At 36.3% G+C, this 25,527-nt stretch overlaps 1 protein-coding gene across 1 annotated transcript in view; it reads left to right on the top strand.

Moving 5' to 3' along the window:
• The window catches only part of LOC124127034 (protein kinase C-binding protein NELL2-like), a 116,825-nt gene that overhangs the window by 74,847 nt on the left and 16,451 nt on the right, over nt 1–25,527 (top strand). The window contains exon 3 of the mRNA XM_046490506.2: nt 13,159–13,254. Within this exon, the coding sequence (XP_046346462.2) occupies nt 13,159–13,254 (96 nt within the window). The remainder of the gene's footprint in view (nt 1–13,158; nt 13,255–25,527) is intronic.

Here is a 25,527-nt window from a genome sequence, read left to right as displayed (position 1 = left end):
ATCCACCATTGCTGCCAGCTTAATAAGTACTCTTTGCTTGTTGAAGATGAAAAGATTTTTGAAAGAGGATTCTGTGTTTATAGAGGCCTCCTTCATTCTGACATCTATTTTTAACCATCATTAAAAAACTCAACTTCTTTTTATTATGCAATATTATTTCTGAACAAGGCTGGTCTGTGTTTGACATTTTTTTGTAAGTGATAAAAATTTGAGTTCACTTCTGTACTTGTTAGTTTAATATTTGTGGGTTTTTTAGTTTAACAGTTAATATCTGTTTGGTTGTAATGAAGAATTACTTGTTATCTCATATGGGATATTGGATAAAGTACTTGCTGTGTTATTATTTTCATATCCAGAGTGAAAAGAGTTCCATATCCATGTTTGTATTGCTAGAATATCCCATGGGACTTTTCAGGGTCTGGAAATACGATGTTGATTTTTATGGGAAAATGAGCATCATCTGCAGGCAAATATTTGTACTGCTTCGAAGCCATGCCTTAAAAATAAATTGTGCACATTGTGGCAAATGTGGGATTTTCATGCGTTTGTGCAAATATTGTTTTAAGTTACAAACATGCAATTTCCATCTAATATTGATTGATTCCATAGATTGGAATTTGACATGAGCCCTTCAAAACGATAACAGCTAATTTCTATCAGGAAAATCAATAGAGAAATATCCAAGAATTAGCCATAGATGACAGAGTTTAAGGGGTTAATGAGTTAAGGAAATAGAGCCATTAGTGGCTTGATTTAGCATGGTGTGACATGTATGGAAGAATTCAGATGCTTAAGAGTGTGATCTGGATCATGATGAACAGGTACTTAGAGCTGGAATATTGCTGAGTGCACTGATGAACAACATTCATTTACTCAACATAGCAGGAGTAATGCTGAGTGCACCATAAAACAACATTCATTTATACAATATAGTAGGAATAATGCTGAGTGCACCATAAAACAACATTCATTTATACAATATAGCAGGAATAATGCTGAGTGCACCATAAAACAACATTCATTTATACAATATAGTAGGAATAATGCTGAGTGCACCATAAAACAACATTCATTTATACAATATAGCAGGAATAATGCTGAGTGCACCATAAAACAACATTCATTTATACAATATAGTAGGAATAATGCTGAGTGCACCATAAAACAACATTCATTTATACAATATAGCAGGAATAATGCTGAGTGCACCATAAAACAACATTCATTTATACAATACAGCAGGAATAATGCTGAGTGCATCATAAAACAACATTCATTTATTCAATATAGCAGTAATAACGCTGAATGCATCATAAAACAACATTCATTTATTCAATATAGCAGGAATAACGCTGAATGCATCATAAAACAACATTCATTTATACAATATAGTAGGAATAATGCTGAGTGCACCATAAAACAACATTCATTTATACAATATAGTAGGAATAATGCTGAGTGCACCATAAAACAACATTCATTTATACAATATAGTAGGAATAATGCTGAGTGCACCATAAAACAACATTCATTTACTATATACAGCAGGAATAATGCTGAGTGCACCATAAAACAACATTCATTTACTCAATATAGTAGGAATAATGCTGAGTGCACCATAAAACAACATTCATTTACTCAATACAGCAGGAATAATGCTGAGTGCACCATTAAACAACATTCATTTATACAATATAGCAGGAATAATGCTGAGTGCACCATTAAACAACATTCATTTACTCAATATAGTAGGAATAATGCTGAGTGCACCATAAAACAACATTCATTTACTCAATACAGCAGGAATAATGCTGAGTGCACCATTAAACAACATTCATTTATACAATATAGTAGGAATAATGCTGAGTGCACCATAAAACAACATTCATTTATTCAATATAGCAGTAATAACGCTGAATGCATCATAAAACAACATTCATTTATTCAATATAGCAGGAATAACGCTGAATGCATCATAAAACAACATTCATTTATACAATATAGTAGGAATAATGCTGAGTGCACCATAAAACAACATTCATTTATACAATATAGTAGGAATAATGCTGAGTGCACCATAAAACAACATTCATTTATACAATATAGTAGGAATAATGCTGAGTGCACCATAAAACAACATTCATTTACTATATACAGCAGGAATAATGCTGAGTGCACCATAAAACAACATTCATTTACTCAATATAGTAGGAATAATGCTGAGTGCACCATAAAACAACATTCATTTACTCAATACAGCAGGAATAATGCTGAGTGCACCATTAAACAACATTCATTTATACAATATAGCAGGAATAATGCTGAGTGCACCATTAAACAACATTCATTTACTCAATATAGTAGGAATAATGCTGAGTGCACCATAAAACAACATTCATTTACTCAATACAGCAGGAATAATGCTGAGTGCACCATTAAACAACATTCATTTATACAATATAGTAGGAATAATGCTGAGTGCACCATAAAACAACATTCATTTATACAATATAGTAGGAATAATGCTGAGTGCACCATAAAACAACATTCATTTACTCAATACAGCAGGAATAACGCTGAGTGCACCATTAAACAACATTCATTTACTCAATATAGTAGGAATAATGCTGAGTGCACCATAAAACAACATTCATTTACTCAATACAGCAGGAATAACGCTGAGTGCACCATTAAACAACATTCATTTACTCAATATAGCAGGAATAATGCTGAATGCACCATAAAACAACATTCATTTATACAATATAGCAGGAATAATGCTGAGTGCACCATAAAACAACATTCATTTATACAATATAGCAGGAATAATGCTGAGTGCACCATAAAACAACATTCATTTATACAATATAGTAGGAATAATGCTGAGTGCACCATAAAACAACATTCATTTATACAATATAGTAGGAATAATGCTGAGTGCACCATAAAACAACATTCATTTACTCAATACAGCAGGAATAACGCTGAGTGCACCATTAAACAACATTCATTTACTCAATATAGCAGGAATAATGCTGAATGCACCATAAAACAACATTCATTTATACAATATAGTAGGAATAATGCTGAGTGCACCATAAAACAACATTCATTTATACAATATAGTAGGAATAATGCTGAGTGCACCATAAAACAACGTTCATTTACTCAATATAGCAGGAATAATGCTGAATGCACCATAAAACAACATTCATTTATACAATATAGTAGGAATAATGCTGAATGCACCATAAAACAACATTCATTTACTCAATATAGCAGGAATAATGCTGAGTGCACCATAAAACAACATTCATTTATACAATATAGTAGGAATAATGCTGAGTGCACCATAAAACAACATTCATTTACTCAATACAGCAGGAATAACGCTGAGTGCACCATTAAACAACATTCATTTACTCAATATAGCAGGAATAATGCTGAATGCACCATAAAACAACATTCATTTATACAATATAGTAGGAATAATGCTGAGTGCACCATAAAACAACATTCATTTATACAATATAGTAGGAATAATGCTGAGTGCACCATAAAACAACATTCATTTATACAATATAGCAGGAATAATGCTGAGTGCACCATAAAACAACATTCATTTATACAATATAGTAGGAATAATGCTGAGTGCACCATAAAACAACATTCATTTACTCAATACAGCAGGAATAACGCTGAGTGCACCATTAAACAACATTCATTTACTCAATATAGCAGGAATAATGCTGAATGCACCATAAAACAACATTCATTTATACAATATAGTAGGAATAATGCTGAGTGCACCATAAAACAACATTCATTTATACAATATAGTAGGAATAATGCTGAGTGCACCATAAAACAACATTCATTTATACAATATAGTAGGAATAATGCTGAGTGCACCATAAAACAACATTCATTTATACAATATAGTAGGAATAATGCTGAGTGCACCATAAAACAACATTCATTTACTCAATACAGCAGGAATAATGCTGAGTGCACCATAAAACAACATTCATTTATACAATATAGTAGGAATAATAGTGAGTGCACCATAAAACAACATTCATTTATACAATATAGTAGGAATAATGCTGAGTGCACCATTAGACAACATTCATTTATACAATACAGCAGGAATAATGCTGAGTGCACCATAAAACAACATTCATTTACTCAATACAGGAGGAATAATGCTGAGTGCACCATAAAACAACATTCATTTATACAATATTGTAGGAATAATGCTGAGTGCACCATAAAACAACATTCATTTATACAATATAGTAGGAATAATGCTGAGTGCACCATAAAACAACATTCATTTACTCAATATAGCAGGAATAATGCTGAATGCACCATAAAACAACATTCATTTATACAATATAGTAGGAATAATGCTGAGTGCACCATAAAACAACATTCATTTATACAATATAGTAGGAATAATGCTGAGTGCACCATTAAACAACATTCATTTACTCAATACCGCAGGAATAATGCTGAATGCATCATAAAACAACATTCATTTACTCAATACAGCAGGAATAATGCTGAGTGCACCATAAAACAACATTCATTTATACAATATAGTAGGAATAATGCTGAGTGCACCATAAAACAACATTCATTTATACAATATAGTAGGAATAATGCTGAGTGCACCATAAAACAACATTCATTTATACAATATAGTAGGAATAATGCTGAGTGCACCATAAAACAACATTCATTTACTCAATACAGCAGGAATAACGCTGAGTGCACCATTAAACAACATTCATTTACTCAATATAGCAGGAATAATGCTGAATGCACCATAAAACAACATTCATTTATACAATATAGTAGGAATAATGCTGAGTGCACCATAAAACAACATTCATTTATACAATATAGTAGGAATAATGCTGAGTGCACCATAAAACAACATTCATTTATACAATATAGTAGGAATAATGCTGAGTGCACCATAAAACAACATTCATTTATACAATATAGTAGGAATAATGCTGAGTGCACCATAAAACAACATTCATTTACTCAATACAGCAGGAATAATGCTGAGTGCACCATAAAACAACATTCATTTATACAATATAGTAGGAATAATAGTGAGTGCACCATAAAACAACATTCATTTATACAATATAGTAGGAATAATGCTGAGTGCACCATAAAACAACATTCATTTATACAATATAGTAGGAATAATGCTGAGTGCACCATTAGACAACATTCATTTATACAATACAGCAGGAATAATGCTGAGTGCACCATAAAACAACATTCATTTACTCAATACAGGAGGAATAATGCTGAGTGCACCATAAAACAACATTCATTTATACAATATTGTAGGAATAATGCTGAGTGCACCATAAAACAACATTCATTTATACAATATAGTAGGAATAATGCTGAGTGCACCATAAAACAACATTCATTTACTCAATACAGCAGGAATAACGCTGAGTGCACCATAAAACAACATTCATTTATACAATATAGTAGGAATAATGCTGAGTGCACCATAAAACAACATTCATTTATACAATATAGTAGGAATAATGCTGAGTGCACCATAAAACAACATTCATTTATACAATATAGTAGGAATAATGCTGAGTGCACCATTAGACAACATTCATTTATACAATACAGCAGGAATAATGCTGAGTGCACCATAAAACAACATTCATTTACTCAATACAGGAGGAATAATGCTGAGTGCACCATAAAACAACATTCATTTATACAATATTGTAGGAATAATGCTGAGTGCACCATAAAACAACATTCATTTATACAATATAGTAGGAATAATGCTGAGTGCACCATAAAACAACATTCATTTACTCAATATAGCAGGAATAATGCTGAATGCACCATAAAACAACATTCATTTATACAATATAGTAGGAATAATGCTGAGTGCACCATAAAACAACATTCATTTATACAATATAGTAGGAATAATGCTGAGTGCACCATTAAACAACATTCATTTACTCAATACCGCAGGAATAATGCTGAATGCATCATAAAACAACATTCATTTACTCAATACAGCAGGAATAATGCTGAGTGCAACATAAAACAACATTCATTTATACAATATAGTAGGAATAATGCTGAGTGCACCATAAAACAACATTCATTTATACAATATAGTAGGAATAATGCTGAGTGCACCATTAAACAACATTCATTTACTCAATACAGCAGGAATAATGCTGAATGCATCATAAAACAACATTCATTTACTCAATATAGCAGGAATAATGCTGAATGCATCATAAAACAACATTCATTTACTCAATATAGCAGGAATAACGCTGAATGCATCATTAAACAACATTCATTTACTCAATATAGCAGGAATAACGCTGAATGCACCATAAAACAACATTCATTTATTCAATATAGCAGGAATAACGCTGAATGCATCATAAAACAACATTCATTTACTCAATACAGCAGGAATAACGCTGAATGCATCATTAAACAACATTCATTTACTCAATATAGCAGGAATAATGCTGAATGCACCATTAAACAACATTCATTTATTCAATATAGCAGGAATAACGCTGAATGCATCATTAAACAACATTCATTTACTCAATACAGCAGGAATAATGCTGAATGCATCATAAAACAACATTCATTTACTCAATACAGCAGGAATAATGCTGAATGCATCATTAAACAACATTCATTTACTCAATATAGCAGGAATAATGCTGAATGCACCATTAAACAACATTCATTTATTCAATATAGCAGGAATAACGCTGAATGCATCATTAAACAACATTCATTTACTCAATACAGCAGGAATAATGCTGAATGCATCATAAAACAACATTCATTTACTCAATATAGCAGGAATAATGCTGAGTGCACCATTAAACAACATTCATTTATTCAATATAGCAGGAATAACGCTGAATGCATCATTAAACAACATTCATTTACTCAATACAGCAGGAATAATGCTGAATGCATCATAAAACAACATTCATTTACTCAATATAGCAGGAATAATGCTGAGTGCACCATTAAACAACATTCATTTACTCAATAGAGCAGGAATATTGCTGAATGCATCATAAAACAACATTCATTTACTCAATACAGCAGGAATAATGCTGAATGCATCATTAAACAACATTCATTTACTCAATATAGCAGGAATAATGCTGAATGCACCATTAAACAACATTCATTTACTCAATACAGCAGGAATAATGCTGAATGCATCATAAAACAACATTCATTTACTCAATATAGCAGGAATAACGCTGAATGCATCATTAAACAACATTCATTTACTCAATACAGCAGGAATAATGCTGAGTGCACCATTAAACAACATTCATTTACTCAATATAGCAGGAATAATGCTGAATGCATCATTAAACAACATTCATTTACTCAATACAGCAGGAATAATGCTGAGTGCACCATTAAACAACATTCATTTACTCAATATAGCAGGAATAATGCTGAATGCATCATTAAACAACATTCATTTACTCAATACAGCAGGAATAACGCTGAATGCATCATAAAACAACATTCATTTACTCAATACAGCAGGAATAACGCTGAATACATCATTAAACAACATTCATTTACTCAATATAGCAGGAATAATGCTGAGTGCACCATTAAACAACATTCATTTACTCAATATAGCAGGAATAACGCTGAATGCACCATTAAACAACATTCATTTACTCAATATAGCAGGAATAATGCTGAATGCATCATTCAACAACATTCATTTACTCAATATAGCAGGAATAACGCTGAATGCATCATTAAACAACATTCATTTACTCAATATAGCAGGAATAATGCTGAATGCATCATTAACAACATTCATTTACTCAATATAGCAGGAATAATGCTGAATGCATCATTAAACAACATTCATTTACTCAATATAGCAGGAATAATGCTGAATGCATCATTAACAACATTCATTTACTCAATATAGCAGGAATAACGCTGAATGCATCATTAAACAACATTCATTTACTCAATACAGCAGGAATATTGCTGAATGCACCATTAAACAACATTCATTTACTCAATATAGCAGAAATAATGCTGAATGCACCATTAAACAACATTCATTTACTCAATATAGCAGGAATAACGCTAAATGCATCATTAAACAACATTCATTTACTCAATATAGCAGGAATAACGCTGAATGCATCATTAAACAACATTCATTTACTCAATACAGCAGGAATAACGCTGAATACATCATTAAACAACATTCATTTACTCAATATAGCAGGAATAATGCTGAATGCACCATTAAACCACATTCATTTACTCAATATAGCAGGAATAATGCTGAATGCATCATTAAACAACATTCATTTACTTAATACACCAGGCATAATGCTGCGTGCATCATTAACAACATTCATTTACTCAATATAGCAGGAATAATGCTGAATGCATCATTAAACAACATTCATTTACTTAATACAGCAGGCATAATGCTGAGTGCATCATTAAACAACATTCATCTACTCAATATAGCCGGAGTAATGCTGAATGCACCATTAAACAACATTCATTTACTCAATACAGCAGGAATATTGCTGAATCCATCATTAAACAACATTCATTTACTCAATATAGTCGGAATAATGCTGAATGCATCATTAAACAACAACTTGGTTCATCCACAATAGGGTTTAGTATTAATGCCTGCTGTATAACAAACCAGAGAAATCTGCAAACATATTAATTATCAAGAAAAATGATGGTTTCTTGGTGCCGATATTCTGTTGAGTGATTTCTGGAGTTCTTGAACGTACCTATTGCCCAAAAAGGATCCAGGTTAGAATTGGTCTTCAGCAACCCATGCTTGTTGAAAGAGGCAACTAACGGGATCGGTTGGTCAGGCTTGCTGACTTGGTGGATGCATGTCATCATATCCCAATTACGTAGATCGATGCTCATGATATCAATCACTGGATTTACAAACCACTGTCATATAGCTGGAATATTGCTGAGGATGAGTGAACAACAAACAAACAAACAATGGATATCATGCCACCTTGTCTTACTTAATCTTTTTATAATATAAGTGATACACAGTATTTAGTTTAGGAATTAATAATATATGCAGTTGTTTTGTCTTTGTTAGTTCAAAACCAGGTTTAAAACTATGTTTTAGTAACACCTACTTTTGATTCTGAGATGAATATCCTCATTGATATTAAGGTCAGGATGGACAATCCCTATGTTCCAAATGTTGTGATGGAAGTTGAATCGATGGGATCAGGGGGACACAATGTCTGTCAAGTGTGGATAATACTGTGACAATACTGTGATAATACCATGATAATACCATCTTCCCGAGGCAAGAGACTTAACTGACTTTAAAAGTCCAGTTTCCACCCTTGCCGAACTAGGCTGGAATCCCTGGGCTGGATCGTAGCGCCACCAGTGGCTATTACCAGTTAAGTCCCTTCTATTCCTCTCCTATGGACCAATCAGATTCCACCTCTCGTATCACTTGCATTTGCTTCAATCAAAACGGTGGCGTCCAGGCAAGACGATCTGATCGATAATCAAGATCTATATTGTGATAAAACGAGTCTTACATCGCGAAGTGCATCAAATCACGGGAGCACCTTGAATAAAAACATGAAAAGATTTAGAAAATATCTGTTGACAATGAGTTAGCGGTGCACATGCTTTGCAAATCCTGCAGTCGACCAAAATCTGCATGACACTTTACGAACCGGATTTCGATTTCGGTGCGCGATTTTGATTGGACTATGCATAGACTCGTTGATCCAGCCAAAATGTAACTCAATAATACCAGCCTAGTTCGGCAAGGGTGAAAACTGGACTTTTATAGTCTGTTAACTCACTTTCCTCGGGAAGATGTGATAATACTGGCATGACTAAACCTTTTTGATCATTGTTTGGCCAGTAGTTTGTCTTTAGATGAAGGCTAAGTTGATCTATATTCATCTCTCCAAAATTATGTCATTATCCACAAATACTTTTGTTGTTGTTGTATTTTGTGTGAACAGTTTAGTTATGTTGCCACCAGTTGGGCAGGACATGCTTACCCTTTTTGCAAACACCTGGGCCCTCTTGCACAAAGCGACCTTAGCGCTAAGATGATCGTAACTCCCATGCTTTAACATAGGCTTACAATAGTTGTAGCGCTAAGATCGCTTTGTGCAAGTGGGCCCTGGTGTCATTAATTTTCAGTGATCCATTCATATAATATTGACCACTATTTTGCCTTTCACACCCAATTGAATCTATTTTGGTGGATAATAAAGACTCTGTTTAAGTGACGTAAATTCATTGAATTAATGCAAACAGCTGTCATTATTTCAATATATAAAAGGCAATACTCTTATTAGTGTGGTATAACATTGAAACTTCATGAATTGGTTGAGTATATGTCTCTAAGACCAAGTCTGAATCACATCTGTCCTGGACCAGTGGCAGGGTGAGTGAGTGAGTGAGTGAGTCAATATTGTTTATGCAGTATAAGCAACTCGTCTGCTGTGCAGAGAGACCCCCAGACATAGGGTCATACTGTCTGGTCAAGGGAAATGACACCAGGTCACTGTATACTGGAGGATATTGGATTATAACCAGGGTTTATTTACACTGTAATGCTGTTTCCTCATGATGTTATACAAACACAGAAGGATGTCTAGTCTGTCTGGTCAGTTGTGAAGACTCTGGGTCATGCTGGTGTGGACATCTACAGTACTGGAGAACATTTGCTTGTTACAGAGATTTAATTAAAGGATAATGGCAGGTACTTGATATCATTAAGGTTGATTATCATAAAGCCACCCTGTAATCAAAGGGGCTGCAACTTGCTGTGCAGGGTTGCTTCCCTTAGTACACAGGATCTGCTGCACAAGGGTGCTCTCCTGCAAGCTTTAAAAACAGATGCACTTTAATCTAACTTGAATGCTGTTCAGCTGGCATTTGGCCAAACTCACTCACTAATTAAGAAGTAATTCTGGAGTAAGTCTCAGCCTTTCAATGAGCAAATAAAGAAGGAGTCACTGCCCTGAAAGTTGTGAACATGAGTCAAAAGCCATTTCCATCTAAGAGCCGTGGTTGGATTCCAGAGCTGAACAATCCCGAGTGCCCAAAAGTTGTTGTAAGATCTGAGATAGTTACAATGCGCAGCATTCAAAATTAAGCATGAAAAACTCAAGGGATCCTTGACGTAACTCTTGTGTTAAAAGTAAACAATTTAGTGGGTTGCTAGATTCAAATACTACTCAAGCTAACTCCATTTATTTCAAATGCTTATGTGTATAGTCATAGCATCAAGTCAGCACATGTTCCATCACATTTTGTTTTCATTTATTTAATGACCTATCATCAGAAAATTATTTTCATATGTCAGAAAGTGGCTAATTAACATTCCAGATATTTATTCCTCCTATTAACAGCTTATTTCAAGAGAAAAATACAATCAAACATTGTGTTCTATACTATCTTACCTTTGGGTACCACACACAGACAGACTGACAGACAGTCTACAGAGATGAACATATGTTATATTTCCACTAACAAGATACAGCATTCTTCTCTGGTGTCTTTGAGGCCTGGACTAGATTAGGACAGATTGAACTAGATTGTACTAGATTAGATAATACTAGATGGTACTAGATTGTACTCTTGTCTGCTTTACTGGGCTGGGTTGACCAATAGGTATGATCCCCCTCTTGTGTCTAGACAGCCTCATTCCCCCTCATTCCCCCCTCCTTATCGCTGACGACCTGTCGCGATCTGATCCCCCTTCCCTTTGATGTGAAGCCCCTCACCTGAATCAGCCATCAGAGCAGCTGAGAGCTCACTTGCCACACACTCAGCTTAGCTTGCTCATTGTAACAGGTTTATGTGTGCGTAATACATCATACAGAATGCTGCCCTGTCCGAGTCTATGGGGACCTGATGCTTGGGTGTATAATATATCATACAGAATGCTGCCCTGTCCGAGTCTATGGGGACCTGATGCTTGGGTGTATAATACATCATACAGACTGCTGCCCTGTCCGAATCTATGGGTGACCTGATGCTTGGGTGTATAATATATCATACAGAATGCTGCCCTGTCCGAGTCTATGGGGACCTGATGCTTGGGTGTATAATATATCATACAGAATGCTGCCCTGTCCGAGTCTATGGGGACCTGATGCTTGGGTGTATAATATATCATACAGAATGCTGCCCTGTCCGAGTCTATGGGGACCTGATGCTTGGGTGTATAATACATCATACAGAATGCTGCCCTGTCCGAGTCTATGGGGGACCTGGTGTATCGTTTTACGCCGCTTTTAGCAATATTCCAGCAATATCACGGCGGGGGACACCAGAATGGGCTTCACACATTGTACCCATGTCGGGAATCGAACCCGGGTCTTCGGCGTGACGTATTGTGGTGAGAGGTTGGGGTTAGTCCTGTTCCATTAAGGGGAATGTCTACAAGTCTAGCGAGCTATGAAATTTAAAATCAGCATTCATTTTATCATTTTTTTTAACAGAAATGTCTTGTGTAGTAGAAGGTTTCATAACTGTTTATATGGGATGAGGTGCAGGGTCATATCACATAGACTGGTGCCATGTTGCTGGGAGTGTCTGGCTATCTGTGACGATAGGTTGTAGGGATGTATGATGCTGGTGTATCATATAGACTGGTGCCATGTTGCTGGGAGTGTCTGGCTATCTGTGACTATAGGTTGTAGGTATATATGATGCTAGTGTATCATATAGAATGGTGCCATGTTGCTTGGAGTGTCTGGCTATCTGTGACTATAGGTTGTAGGTATATATGATGCTAGTGTATCATATAGAATGGTGCCATGTTGCTTGGAGTGTCTGGCTATCTGTGACTAAATTTGCTACCAATATTTAAAAGGGTCTTGACGTACTGAAAACTATTTTCACTGATAACACATAAATGTGCATTACAAGATTAGCTTTCATACAGTTTGTGATGGTCTTAACAGACAATAATGTCATGACTTGAAAAATTCAGAGTTTTAAAATTCATAGGGAATATTTCTTTTCTTAACATGTTTAGCAATGATGAATCATATAATTTCTGTATTCCAGCATTTTGCCATGGCCGATGTCTCAATGGAGGAAAGTGTTTGGCACCAAATGTCTGTGAGTGTCGCCATGGATATATAGGCCCCAACTGTGAACTTGGTAAGTTCAAATTTCTGTCTTCTCTGATAGATTCATGGTTCTGCTTGAATGTGGACTACTTATCTCTTAGTAGTGTCCTAGTGGGGATTCCATGTAAGAAATGGTCCCCAGCAACCTCTTCTGTATGTAAAAGGTGACCAAATTCAGAATTGGTCATTTTGCTGATTGTGTATCATCGTACCCTGAAAATGTGGATCACTGCTCACAATATCAATCACTGGATTGTCTGGTCGAGAGTTGATTATTTACAGGCCGTCATCATCTAACTTTAATATTGCTGAATGCAGCGTTAGTCAACAAACAAAATCTTAGAAATATACATGGGGAGGTATTTGAGAATCCATGGCAGAATAGGTCCAAACCCCTCCATGATTGTCAAAAGAGCCGACTAATCAGGTATTTGGTTGTAATGTGTGACCTGGCTGTTTGTATATTGCCCCGACAATGTAGATTGTTGATCATGCAATTGACCATTGGTTGCCTATCCCAGACTAGATCATGGACATGAAGCTTTGATATGGCTGGAATATGAAAGACCTGCTCCCAAGGGCCAGTGGGATAGCCTTCTGGTTAAAGCATTTGCTCATCTTGCTAAATGCCTGGGTTTGATTCTCCACTTGGATACAATGTGTGAAGCCCATTTCTGGTGTCCCCTGCAGTGATATTACTGAATATTGCTAAAAGACGCGTAAAATCCACTCACTCACTAAATTCCCAACCCTTTACAAGATGGATGTGTGTTCTGCTGGCATGTATAGGATGACCTGTATCAACCAGCTGTATGGGTCCAGCAGATAGCTGTGTGTGGTAGGCCTGTAATTGAGTGCTGTGGAAGGGCTAATCAGTGTGTTCAGTCATGTGGAAGTTCATCAGTGATATTATGGCATCATGGCTGTCATGAAAGCAGTAGAAACATAAAGTATGTTATTTGGATATGTTCCTCCTACAATATTGGGCAGAATCTCGTTCTTGGAGAACAGCGTGTGATTACTTGATATAGCTATGCATGTATAGATGAGTCCAGAGATTCCACATGGGTTATAAACATGCACCAATTGTACCATGTAATTACTGCAGAAAATGGCTTGACTGGACTAGTTTTGATCAGGTTTGTAGGTTTATTTATCATCACAAATTAAATTAATTATATGTTCAAAGGGGATTTTCTAAAAAGTTGAAAGACCATTGGTGTCCACTAATATCTACAGTGACAAACACCTACAGTAACAAAATGCTTATAGTGACAAATATACCCACATTATCAAATGTCTATGGTGACTATGCCTACAAATGGCTATAGTGACAAATGTGTAGTGACAAATGCCTACACTGACAAATGCCTATAGTGACAAATGTGTACAGTTACAAATGCCTACTGTGACAAATACCTACACTGACAAATACCTACAATGACAAATGCCAACACTGTCAAATGCCAACAGTGTCAAATGCCTACAGTGTCAAATGCCTTCAATGTCAAATGCCTACAGTGACAAATGCCAACAGGGACAAATGCCTACAGTGACAAATGCCTACAGTCTCAAGACAATATTTTGTGCCCCAGTGATTGTGTGTGTGGCAGTCTGCTACCTTCACCTTGAAGTGAACCAACCTATCAGAGACTATTGCCTTCAGTGACTTCAGATGAGAGTTCAAGGGAGGATGGTTTCAAGATGGTTTCATGCATGTACAGGGACCATATACCTGGCACATACATCTGTATCTGAAAATAGACTCTGATGTAAGTGAATCAATTGCTTTTAACAAAGTCACAGAAATATTTTGTGATCCATGAGATTCTTGTTTGACTGTGTGAGCATCATGTAAATGTTGGGATATGATACGAGGGGCGTTCAATAAATTTTACAACTTGGGCATTTGTGTTTACACAAACAATGTCAACTTGTGGCAGGTGTGACACTAGTCATAACATCAGGTTGACACGTGTCATAACAAGTTCCAGACACAACAATAAGTTACATGTGATGGCTTCATTCACCTAAGGGTGGTCACAATCATGGATTCTCTCAAACAACGCGCTGTAATAAAGTTCCTTACCAAGGAGGGATGCAAAGCAAAAGAAATCCATGATCGCATGTGTAAAGTGATGAGTATGGATGCTCCTGACTACTCCACAGTTTGCCGTTGGTCTCTACAGTTTGAAAGGGGTAGGGAGTCCACAGACGATGACCCAAGGTCAGGCAGGCCTTCAGATGCCACCCAACCGGAAACCATTGCTGCTATAGACAGAAGAATTTTGTCTGACCAAAGAGTGAAAGTATCTGAACTTTTGAGGGAATTCCAAATATCAGTTGGAATTGTTCGAACCATTATTCATGAGCATCTTGGTATGTCCAAGGTATCTGCAAGATGGGTACCTAGAAACCTCAGAGCTCAAGATCGCCATCAGGGAACTGAAAGTTGTCGAGACCTTTATACTCTCTATACTGCTGATGGAGCTGGATTTCTTTCTTGTCTATTTGAATTTGAAATTAGTGCCGTAAAGCACGAGAAAGCTGCCTTCTGAATGGTCATTCCATTCGTCGGTCAAAGTTTGCGCAAGGTCTGTCTGACGTGACCCGTAAAGGGATGTCCTCAGATCTTTGTTAAGCGGTAGCCAGAACTAAGATCTGATTTTAATGAGATTGGACACACATGAAGGTGGTCATCCACCCAAGTAAACATCAGTGAGTCAGTCCAGTCCATCAGGGTTAGCTGACACACTAGACCAGCCATGCAGGACACACACAAAGGCGGTCACCCGCCCAAGTACTCAGCATCCTTTCAGACACCATGTTTTCAACAACTGTAGGGGCCTTCTCAGCCTCGAACTCCTACATGTAATGCCTCAAGTAATGGTGAAAGTATTATCAGACATCAAGCATCCTCAGTACCACCATCCAGTGATACATTTCCAGTGACATTACCCGGTATATTGGCCCTAACTCATGTGTACAAAAACCATCAGAGTTAACACAGTGAAGTAGATGTATTTGGCAAGATATGTCAATGTTGTCCTGATAACATCAGGCATGTTTTATCTTTCTGCCATTTTAAATTGTCCTGTTGACAGTCAGTGCTGTGGGCATATGGTATCTGCATGAAATAAATAAAATACATATATTCAGAAGAGCCTGGATGTGCCCTTGCTACCTTGCCAAAACATTCTGGGATGAAATTAGTTTTCATCATGTTGAATGGAATTTAGGAAAAATTGTTCTGTGATTTGGTGCCAAAAGCTTATATTATGACTTCTGAAAAATCTGCAAATGAAAAACTCATGGATTGAGGAAGGTAAATGAACATTTAAAAATTGTGGTAAGAACTGTATCTAAAGACAAGGTGCAGAGAGAGTTGCTATTTGATTCATGTGTTATTGCACAAAGGTTGAATGTTGCATGGATGGGCAACAGATCTATCACCTGTCAACAAATTGTGTCAACACCATAAAGAAAAAGACTGAAATTGTTTGAGAAATACATTTTCCATTTTCAAAATGTACAAAGATGAAAATATCTCCTGTGGAAAGCAATTATTATTAGTGAGGGAGGTTTTACACCGTTTTAAGTAATTTTACAGCAATATCAAGGCAGGGGACACCAGAAATGGGTTTCATACCATTGTACCCATGTGGGGAATATAAACCTGCCCTTTGGCATGTCGAGCGAATGCTTTAACCACTAGGTTGCCCCATTTCCCCCAATTATTATTAGATCACTTTGTAAAACATGATGCTGAGAAAGGTACATGCTGCTGAATGGTGTCTGTTATGTTACAGCTGTTGGTCTTTGTAAGTTTTTTGGGGTTGGCCACTCCAATGTGGATAAAGGACATTTTTGAGGAATTTGATGCAATTGACATCTTGAAGAGGGCTTCCATGGCCATGATTGCTACTGAGTATAGACACTACATGGATGAGTGTCAGGCAGAGTGTAGATAGTACTGATGGTTGACCTGGCTTCCTAGTTATGTCTTTTTATCTTGCACTCTTGGTCCAGGTTAACTTTCCCGACTGCAAACTTCGGTTTTGTCGGGAACAAATGAAATGGTAGCCCACAGTGCCTCTTGAAAGAAAGAACTAAAATCAGAACTATGTGGCCGTAATGGCTGCTGCAGTGTCTCTTGCAAAAAAGCAAAAATTGAGGACAAGATGGCCAAAATGGCTGCCAGTGTCTCTTGCAAGAAACAACTGAAATAAGGATCATGTTGCCATAACAACTGCCACAGTGTCACTTGCAAACATCCGATGGCCATAATGGCTACCACAATATTCTCACAAGAAACGGGGGCACGGGTGGCCCAGTCGTCTAAGGTGCTGCGATTCGCTGTGCAGAGTTGCGTGCCTTGGGCACGCCAGAAGCCTATGATTGTGGGTTCAAATCCTGGTTTGCCCAAATTATGTTTCTAGGTTTGTCAGCATCATACCCATGCTCATGGGTTTCACTGAAGTGGTAAACGTCCGAGACCTGCATCACTTGAGGCTTTCCTCCCACAGTAAAACCGTGATATAACTGTAATACTGTTAAAACCGGCGTTAAACCCAACTCACTCACTCACAAGAAACGGCTAAGATGAGGATCATGTGACCCCAATGCCGCCCATATAAGGGTTGTACAGTGATACTGTTGGCTGCACTGAACTGATAACAACCATCACGTCCAGTTTTCAAAATTAGTTTGTCTTAAAGTAATGCAGATGTGGTTGATTATCGATCTGTTAATCTTCTAAGATGTAAAATACGATTAGTCCTTTATTTGGGCATATTTTTGTCCTAAAAAAATTATGTTATACTTCTATAATCAGTTGAAGCCCATCTACTCAATGAGGATCAGGTGGTTACAGTGATGTCATATCCCAATGGCATGACTACTTGCTCATGCTATCAGCCACTGGTCTGTCTGGTCCAGAACATCTTATTTACAGGCAGCTTCCCGAGGCAAGGGAGTTAAATGACTATAAAAGTCCAGTTTCCACCCTTGCCGAACTTGGCTGGTATTATGGAGTTATATTTTGGCCGGACTAACGAGTCTATGCATAGACCAATCAAAATCGCGCATCGAAATCGAAATCCGGTTCGTAAAATGCCGTGCAGATTTCGGTCGATTGCAGGATTTGCAAAGCATGTGCACCGCCAACTCGTCGTCAACAGATATTTTCCAAGTCTTTTCATGTTTTTAATCAAGGTGCTCACGTGATTTGATGCACTTCGCTATGTAAGACCTGTTTTATCACAATATAGATCTTGATTATCGATCAGATCGTTTTGACTGGGCGCCGCCATTTGGAATCAAATGCAAGTGATATGAGAGGTGGAATCTGATTGGTCCATATGAGAAGCTTAGAAGGGACATTACTCGTAATAACCACTGGTGGCGCTACGATACAGCCCAGGAATTCCAACCTAGTTCGGCAAGGGTGGAAACTGGACTTTTAAAGTCAGTTAACCCCCTTGTCTCGTGAAGATGGCTTTGATATGACTGGAGTATTGTTGACCAGTGGAGTAAATCAATATTCGCTCACTCATACTATGAAGTTCATAACTGTGTTTCCTGACTGTATAAGCAAGGATTATATCCTACCTAAATATTATCCCGGGGGAAGTTTTACTCTAGAGTATAGAATAGGATAGGATTGAACACACTGGTAGGGGTTCAAATTCACTTGGGAGAATCATCCTGACACTAGAGAATTTCATCCCCGGGATAAAAAAAGGGTAGGATAATATTCACTCTTACAACTGCACAGCCATCGTTATGAGTCATATCTAATAGTATCTTAATCTCAGATAATTACACAATGTATTCTTCTACTAATTATGTCTATTTACAACCTACGATATACACTATCCTTTAAAAGAAACAGTGTCTCTCTTCAATCAAATAGTTGAAACATCTCCAAACAGTAAGACCAGTAACCTTTCCCTTAATTGTGGGGTTTATAACTATGTTGTGTTTATAACTGCATGCTTTAGGGCAGGTTAAGGAATATAGACAAGGTGGGGCTGATGCCTGTTGCCTGGAAGAATAAACCAGGTCTGGATAATGCTGCTGTTTCCAGGGAAGACAATCACAAGGTCCTACAATTGTGTTTGATCCCTGGCCAGAAGTAAAGGGTGGTTTAAACAGAGTCATGCTCTGTGGTCCTTGGAGCAGTATTTGTTGGTGGGTGCTTTGCAGAGAATCTGAACTGTGCAGTTTCCTGAGACTAAACAAAGTTGTTGGAGTCCTACTTTTCTATTCACCTGTATATTGGATGTCTGTTTTAAAAGTAAAGACACTGAGGTCGACTACTGAAGAGGAGTTTAGTCTTGAAGGACAAGTGTTTCATGTCATCCACACATGCTTTTATGTGATAAATCTTGAGGTCAGCTACACAAGCGTGGGTTTAGTTTTTACTGACGAGTGTTTCATGCCATACACACATGCATTTATGTGATAACTGTTGAGAGCAAATCTCTTTGTTGACTTTTAGTTTATGAGTTTATTTATTGACAAAAGAATTTATGAAAAATACTGGGAGGCATGTAACATTTTGAATCTGTTATGTTAATTTGTTTTACTTTAAATGGGATACAGGTATCCAAATGCTTCTTTTGTCAGACATGAACATATGGAAAGCCAGGCTGAGTCGTGACTATAGAACCAACATAAGTTCGGAGTAGTAAAAGCAAAAACACCCTCTTTCCCCCTAAAACTGCTGGTTGAACAACTGATTCTGATTTGGTGTAGTACAACCCTGACGCTTTTTGCAGTTCTCTTTTCACAGTTGTTTCCCTTATGTGACCAGGATCTGATGGTCATGGATTCAAGCCCCAGATTATGATCAGTGCGAGCACTTTATGTGTTTCACCAAAATGGCTATTGTATGACCTGCATCACTTGGTGCGGTGCTCTGACATTCAACTTCAATTCTGTGATACCGCTGAAATACCATTCAAAGAGGCATTGAACCCTACTTACTCACTCACCCAAGTTTTTCATAAGATACATTTTTTATGTGAAAATCTTTTTTATTCAGTCTTTTTTATTTGGCATTTTCATAGATTTGTTGAAATTTTCATTGTATAGTAAAGTGGCAAGTGTGGTCCTGCAGTAGGGTGGAACTGATGGAGGCTCAGATATCTGACGGAGTTACTCTCACTTCTTGCACTCAGTAACCTGGCAGCCTCTAAACAAAAAGGATGTTTTGTGTTAACTATAATCAACCTTAGTCTTAGGATGATCTCATATTCAACCTGAGTGTCAAATTGCCTTAACATGTTTTAACAGATTCACAGCAGGTGCATTCTAGGGACCATCTCAAAAGCAGAACCACTATTTCTTTGGAAAAAAACCCATCATGTCTATAGGATTAACAGTTCTTTTGATGTGGAGGGTTCATTTGTATAGCAAAGATACTTCAGATTTCTTTCAAAAGACCACTAGTCTTCATTAACTTATTGTTCCAACATCATAAAATACCCCCAAAAGTGGGTTGTACTGGAGTCCTGGCAAAAACTATCAATACATGTATGAAACAATTTGATCTTGGTTTTCAAAAAAATGTACATCTTTCCATACAATAAATTCTTGCCTGTAGAGTCCACGTACTGTATCAGTGTATCACTGTTCAGCTTTTAACAAAGTGTGGAAGGAAGACCAAAAACTAAAAAAGTTTGGGTAGTTACAATTTGTGAATGACATTACCTTTGTAGCATTGTAATAACTTTTTATCTCATGCTGTATGTGAACAATTTGATCTTGAATACACTGAAGTTGACTGAAGCTTTATCTTTGCTCAAGTCAGAAGGAATGTGTGCATTGTCAGAACAAAATGCAAAAATTAGTGACTTGTAGTTTAATCGTGGATTTTTATAGTTGTTGTCAGAAAACAATATAGCACATGACTGACCATGGGTCCAGTAGTCCTGTGGGTACCCGGGGCTTACTAAGGACCCTCCCAAACCCAGGACCAGCCCAAGGAGATACTATTAAACAGCATATTCTGTTCAACTCACTCATTTTAGCAGAGATTTCCTATGATTAAAGAAAGGGTTTTGTTTTATTCTATTGTGCCATCTTTATGCACAGGATAAGATTGCGTACTCACTGGTCATTGGTAGGTGTTTTGACAAGGCCAAATGGCTGTCCTGAGGACGTTTCAAGCAAGTCACTGAAAACCAAATTTGTATATCAATCTATAAAATAAAAGCAACAAAGCCGTTTCCATATTCATAATAAATCTCTCCTTAAAGTAAAGTCGATTGTACTATTTTGACTGTATCATGAGCATGTGTTTATGAATCACTATCAAAAAGTGATGGTACAAGGTGCTTGCCAAAAGCTGAGCATATCCTACCCCACTGGTGGCACCCCACTGGAAATGGGCACTTGTACTGACCTACTGTCAGTACGAGTTCAAAAGTAACCGTTTTAAAGAGTTGACGAGTAATTGTTTCAAAGAGGTGTCAAGTAACCGTTTTAAAGAGTTGATAAATAATTGTTTTAATAAGTTGACATTTAAATGTTTCCAAGAGTTGACAAGTAATGGTTTCAAAAAGTTGACGAGTAATTGTTTCAAAGAGTTGTCAAGTAACCGTTTTAAAGAGTTGATAAATAATTGTTTTAATAAGTTGACATTTAAATGTTTCCAAGAGTTGACAAGTAATGGTTTCAAAGAGTTGACAAGTGACTGTTTCAAAGAGTTGTCAAGTCACTGTTATAAAGATTTGTCAACTAACGGTTTCAAAGAGTTGTCAAGTAACTGTTTCAAAGAGTTGTCCAGTAACTGTTTCAAAGAGTTGTCAAGTAACTGTTTCAAAGAGTTGTCAAGTAACTGTTTCAAAGAGTTGTCGAGTAACTGTTTCAAAGAGTTGACGAGTGACTGTTTCAAAGAGTTGTCAAGTAACTGTTATAAAGAGTTGATAAATAACCGTTTTAAAGAGTTGTCAAGTAACTGTTTCAAAGAGTTGTCAAGTAACTGTTTCAAAGAGTTGACAAGTAACCATTTTAATGAGTTGACAAGTAAGTGTTTCCAAGAGTTGACAAGTACCGGTAACCATTTTAATGAGTTGACAAGTAAGTGTTTCCAAGAGTTAACAAGTAACCGTTTCATAAAGTTGACAACTAAATACTTTAAAGAGTTATAAAGAGTTGACAAGTGCCGTATATCACCGTTTATAGAGCAACCCACCCTGTATAAGCCTTCAAAATCAATGCTAATTTCTTACCCTGTCTATAAAGCGATCCGAAATAAAGCACATGACAAGCACATACGCAGTCCCTACATTTGCAATAAATATGTGTCTTCTGCAGAAAATAATTACATCGTATCCCTCCAGCAAATTCAGGTAAACAAACAGGTGATAACAATTAAACTCAATACAAATTTGAAATTTGAGATTAAAAGACATCTACTGATCACTTCACACATGATTTCGCCAAAATTAATGTAAGCAACAGTGAATGAATGTTTTAATGAAATTAATAAAATAGGTTACAAACATAAGTTATACAATGTCCACCTTTTTATGATAAGACAGTGTAATTACATGATTTATTTGTGTACTTCAGTATGGATTTGAAGACTTGGTATTTCCAGTGTTAATTGTTCACGGTACTGTCTTTGTGTTGGGTAAAAAATACCATCAAGACAACCCTGTGTATAAGATGACCCCCCCTTTAAACCCCCCTAATTCTAGGTACGACAAACTCACCTTATACACAGCGATTAGACTAACATTTAGTCTCTGAAATCTTATACATGTGTATTACACAATATCCTTCTTGACTCTAAAAAAAAAAAGAAATTCCCTATACTGATGCTGTGGAATAGAGCTAGCTTGAGCTGGCTAGACTTGCTTTTGTATGCATTTCTAGATTATTTTTTTTTCATAAAATAAATATATTCCATGGTCATGGTGCAGGACTACACAGCAATATACAGTAACTGTTTCATAAATTTGAGCACTAACTGTTTCAAATAGTGGTGACAACTAATTATTTTAAAGAGTTTACAACTAACTGTTTCAAAGAGTTGACATGTAAGTGTTTCAAAGAATTGACAACTAAATATTTCAAAGAGTTGACAAGTAAGTGTTTCAAAGCGTTGACAGTTAATATATTTCAAAGAGTTGACAACTAAATATTTCAAAGAGTTGACAACTAAGTGTTTCAAAGCGTTGACAACTAAATATTTCAAAGAGTTGCCAAGTAAGTGTTTCAAAGAATTGACAACTAAATATTTCAAAGAGTTGACAAGTAAGTGTTTCAAAGCGTTGACAGTTAATATATTTCAAAGAGTTGTCAAGTAACCATTTCATAGTGGTGACAACTAATTATTTTAAAGAGTTGACAACTAACTGTTTCAAAGGGTTGACAACTAACTGTTTCAAAGGGTTGACAACTAACTGTTTCAAAGAGTTGACAACTAACTGTTTCAAAGAGTTGACAACTAACTGTTTCAAAGCGTTGACAACTAACTGTTTCAAAGCGTTGACAACTAAATATTTCAAAGAGTTGACAACTAAATATTTCAAAGAGTTGACATGTAAGTGTTTCAAAGAATTGACAGGTAATTGTTTAAAAAAGTGGACAACTAACTGATGCAAAGTGTGGACAACTATCTGTTTCAAAGATTTGATGACTAATGTGGTCATAGATTTGAAGACTATTTCAAAGAGCTGACAACTAAAATTATTTCATTGAGTTGACAACTAACTGTTTGAAAGAATGGACAAGTAACTGGTTCAATTTGAAACTAACTTTTTATAGGACAAATGATGATTCAAGCCACAATCAGTGAAATAGGATTCTGTACATTGCATATAAGTGAATTGTAACTGGTTTGAGTTTTTCCAGTTGAATATTTACATTATTTATTAAAATAAAATAAACAAATAAAAACATTTAGATTACTCAAGGGTATGTCAAAGACCACCTGTAGGATGAAAGATAAACATTCAAATCAACATTTATGTACATTTATCTCAAATTTGAATACAAATATTTGATGTGATTGATATTGAGATGAGCCCTGTTGCCGTGGCAATCAGAGGGAGCATCTCACTACAGTAGGAGGCAGTAATACAGCTCTTCAGATAAACATGCAGGCACTTCCGTCATTTTTTGTCTTGATGTGAAAATATATCAGCGTTTGTAGTCGCCACACCTTTGCTCACTGATTAGCTTACGCAAAAAGAAAGAAAGAAGACGTAGATTCCTCGGTGGAATCACAGATAAAAAGTGCCGCCGATCTTCTTCTGTCATAATTCAGACTTGCCGCTTAGGTGGTGAATGCATTTTTTGGCACAGGTTAAGACTGCTGATGTTAAACTTTTTCACATTCTTAAACAGTGAGTTTGCTCTTCTGTGTGGTTTTGATTTCGAGATTTAAAAGAGTGTATAAAAATGAAGAAATAGCATTTTGCTGATGTTACTTTTATTTTGGACAATTTCTTTTTTGGCTTTTACATTGTTATTCCAAGATTTAATTTGTAATTTTGAAGTATCAAAAGAAAATGTAAATTGTTAGTTCATTGATACAGTTTGATTAGATTTTGAAACCAAGATAAATTGGTGCCGGGTTACCCATGCATATAGAACTCACTGATTGCAGATATTGTTATTGGTAACAACTTTGGGAATTCTCTCCCTTAGCATCCCTTGTTTGGAAGTTGACTTATTGTTTTTATTAATGGATAATAACTTGCATTTGTTTCAGCCATCCCCCTTATTGATGTTGGTCTTAATTAGAGTTTGTTTGCTTGCTACACTGGACCTGGCATATAATCTTGTGGCAGTCATGCATAATTTCAGTCTGACAATGATAACTTTGGGTCCTAAGTGCAGATTTCATCCTGGACCAAACATGGATCCAGTGCAATTCAAATGCCTCCATTTTGACCTCAAGACCAGAGCTTAGACCCTGTTATAATGCATGCATGAAAAATACATGTACTACTCAAAACATCTTAATGAACACTCCCAATTAGATGGCTGTGTGTTACAATACCCATCAACCATGACAGATGAATTTTAGTCTTATGAAGACATTGGCATACTTTTACTTTTGAGTACCGGGGTAGTGTACGTTTTCTTGATCTCCTATAAGCCATGGATCTGAAACTGTATGAAGTTTAGCAAAAGAAAATGTTTAAACTGTATGTGTTACCAGTAAATCATTCGCTTTTTAACGAAGCAAACTTGTAGGCAGATGTATTGGAGAATGGTGGTGTGTGGCAATCTGAGCATTGCTTCCACCATGTCTTCTTTCAGGGGGTCCAGGGTGCATTGG

Source organism: Haliotis rufescens, unplaced genomic scaffold, assembly GCF_023055435.1.
Source record: "Haliotis rufescens isolate VD_foot unplaced genomic scaffold, xgHalRufe1.0.p SCAF_5, whole genome shotgun sequence".
Lineage (NCBI taxonomy): Eukaryota > Metazoa > Mollusca > Gastropoda > Lepetellida > Haliotidae > Haliotis > Haliotis rufescens.
The sequence above is the reverse complement of the archived record's forward strand: the minus strand, read 5'-3'. Positions and strand labels throughout refer to the sequence as shown.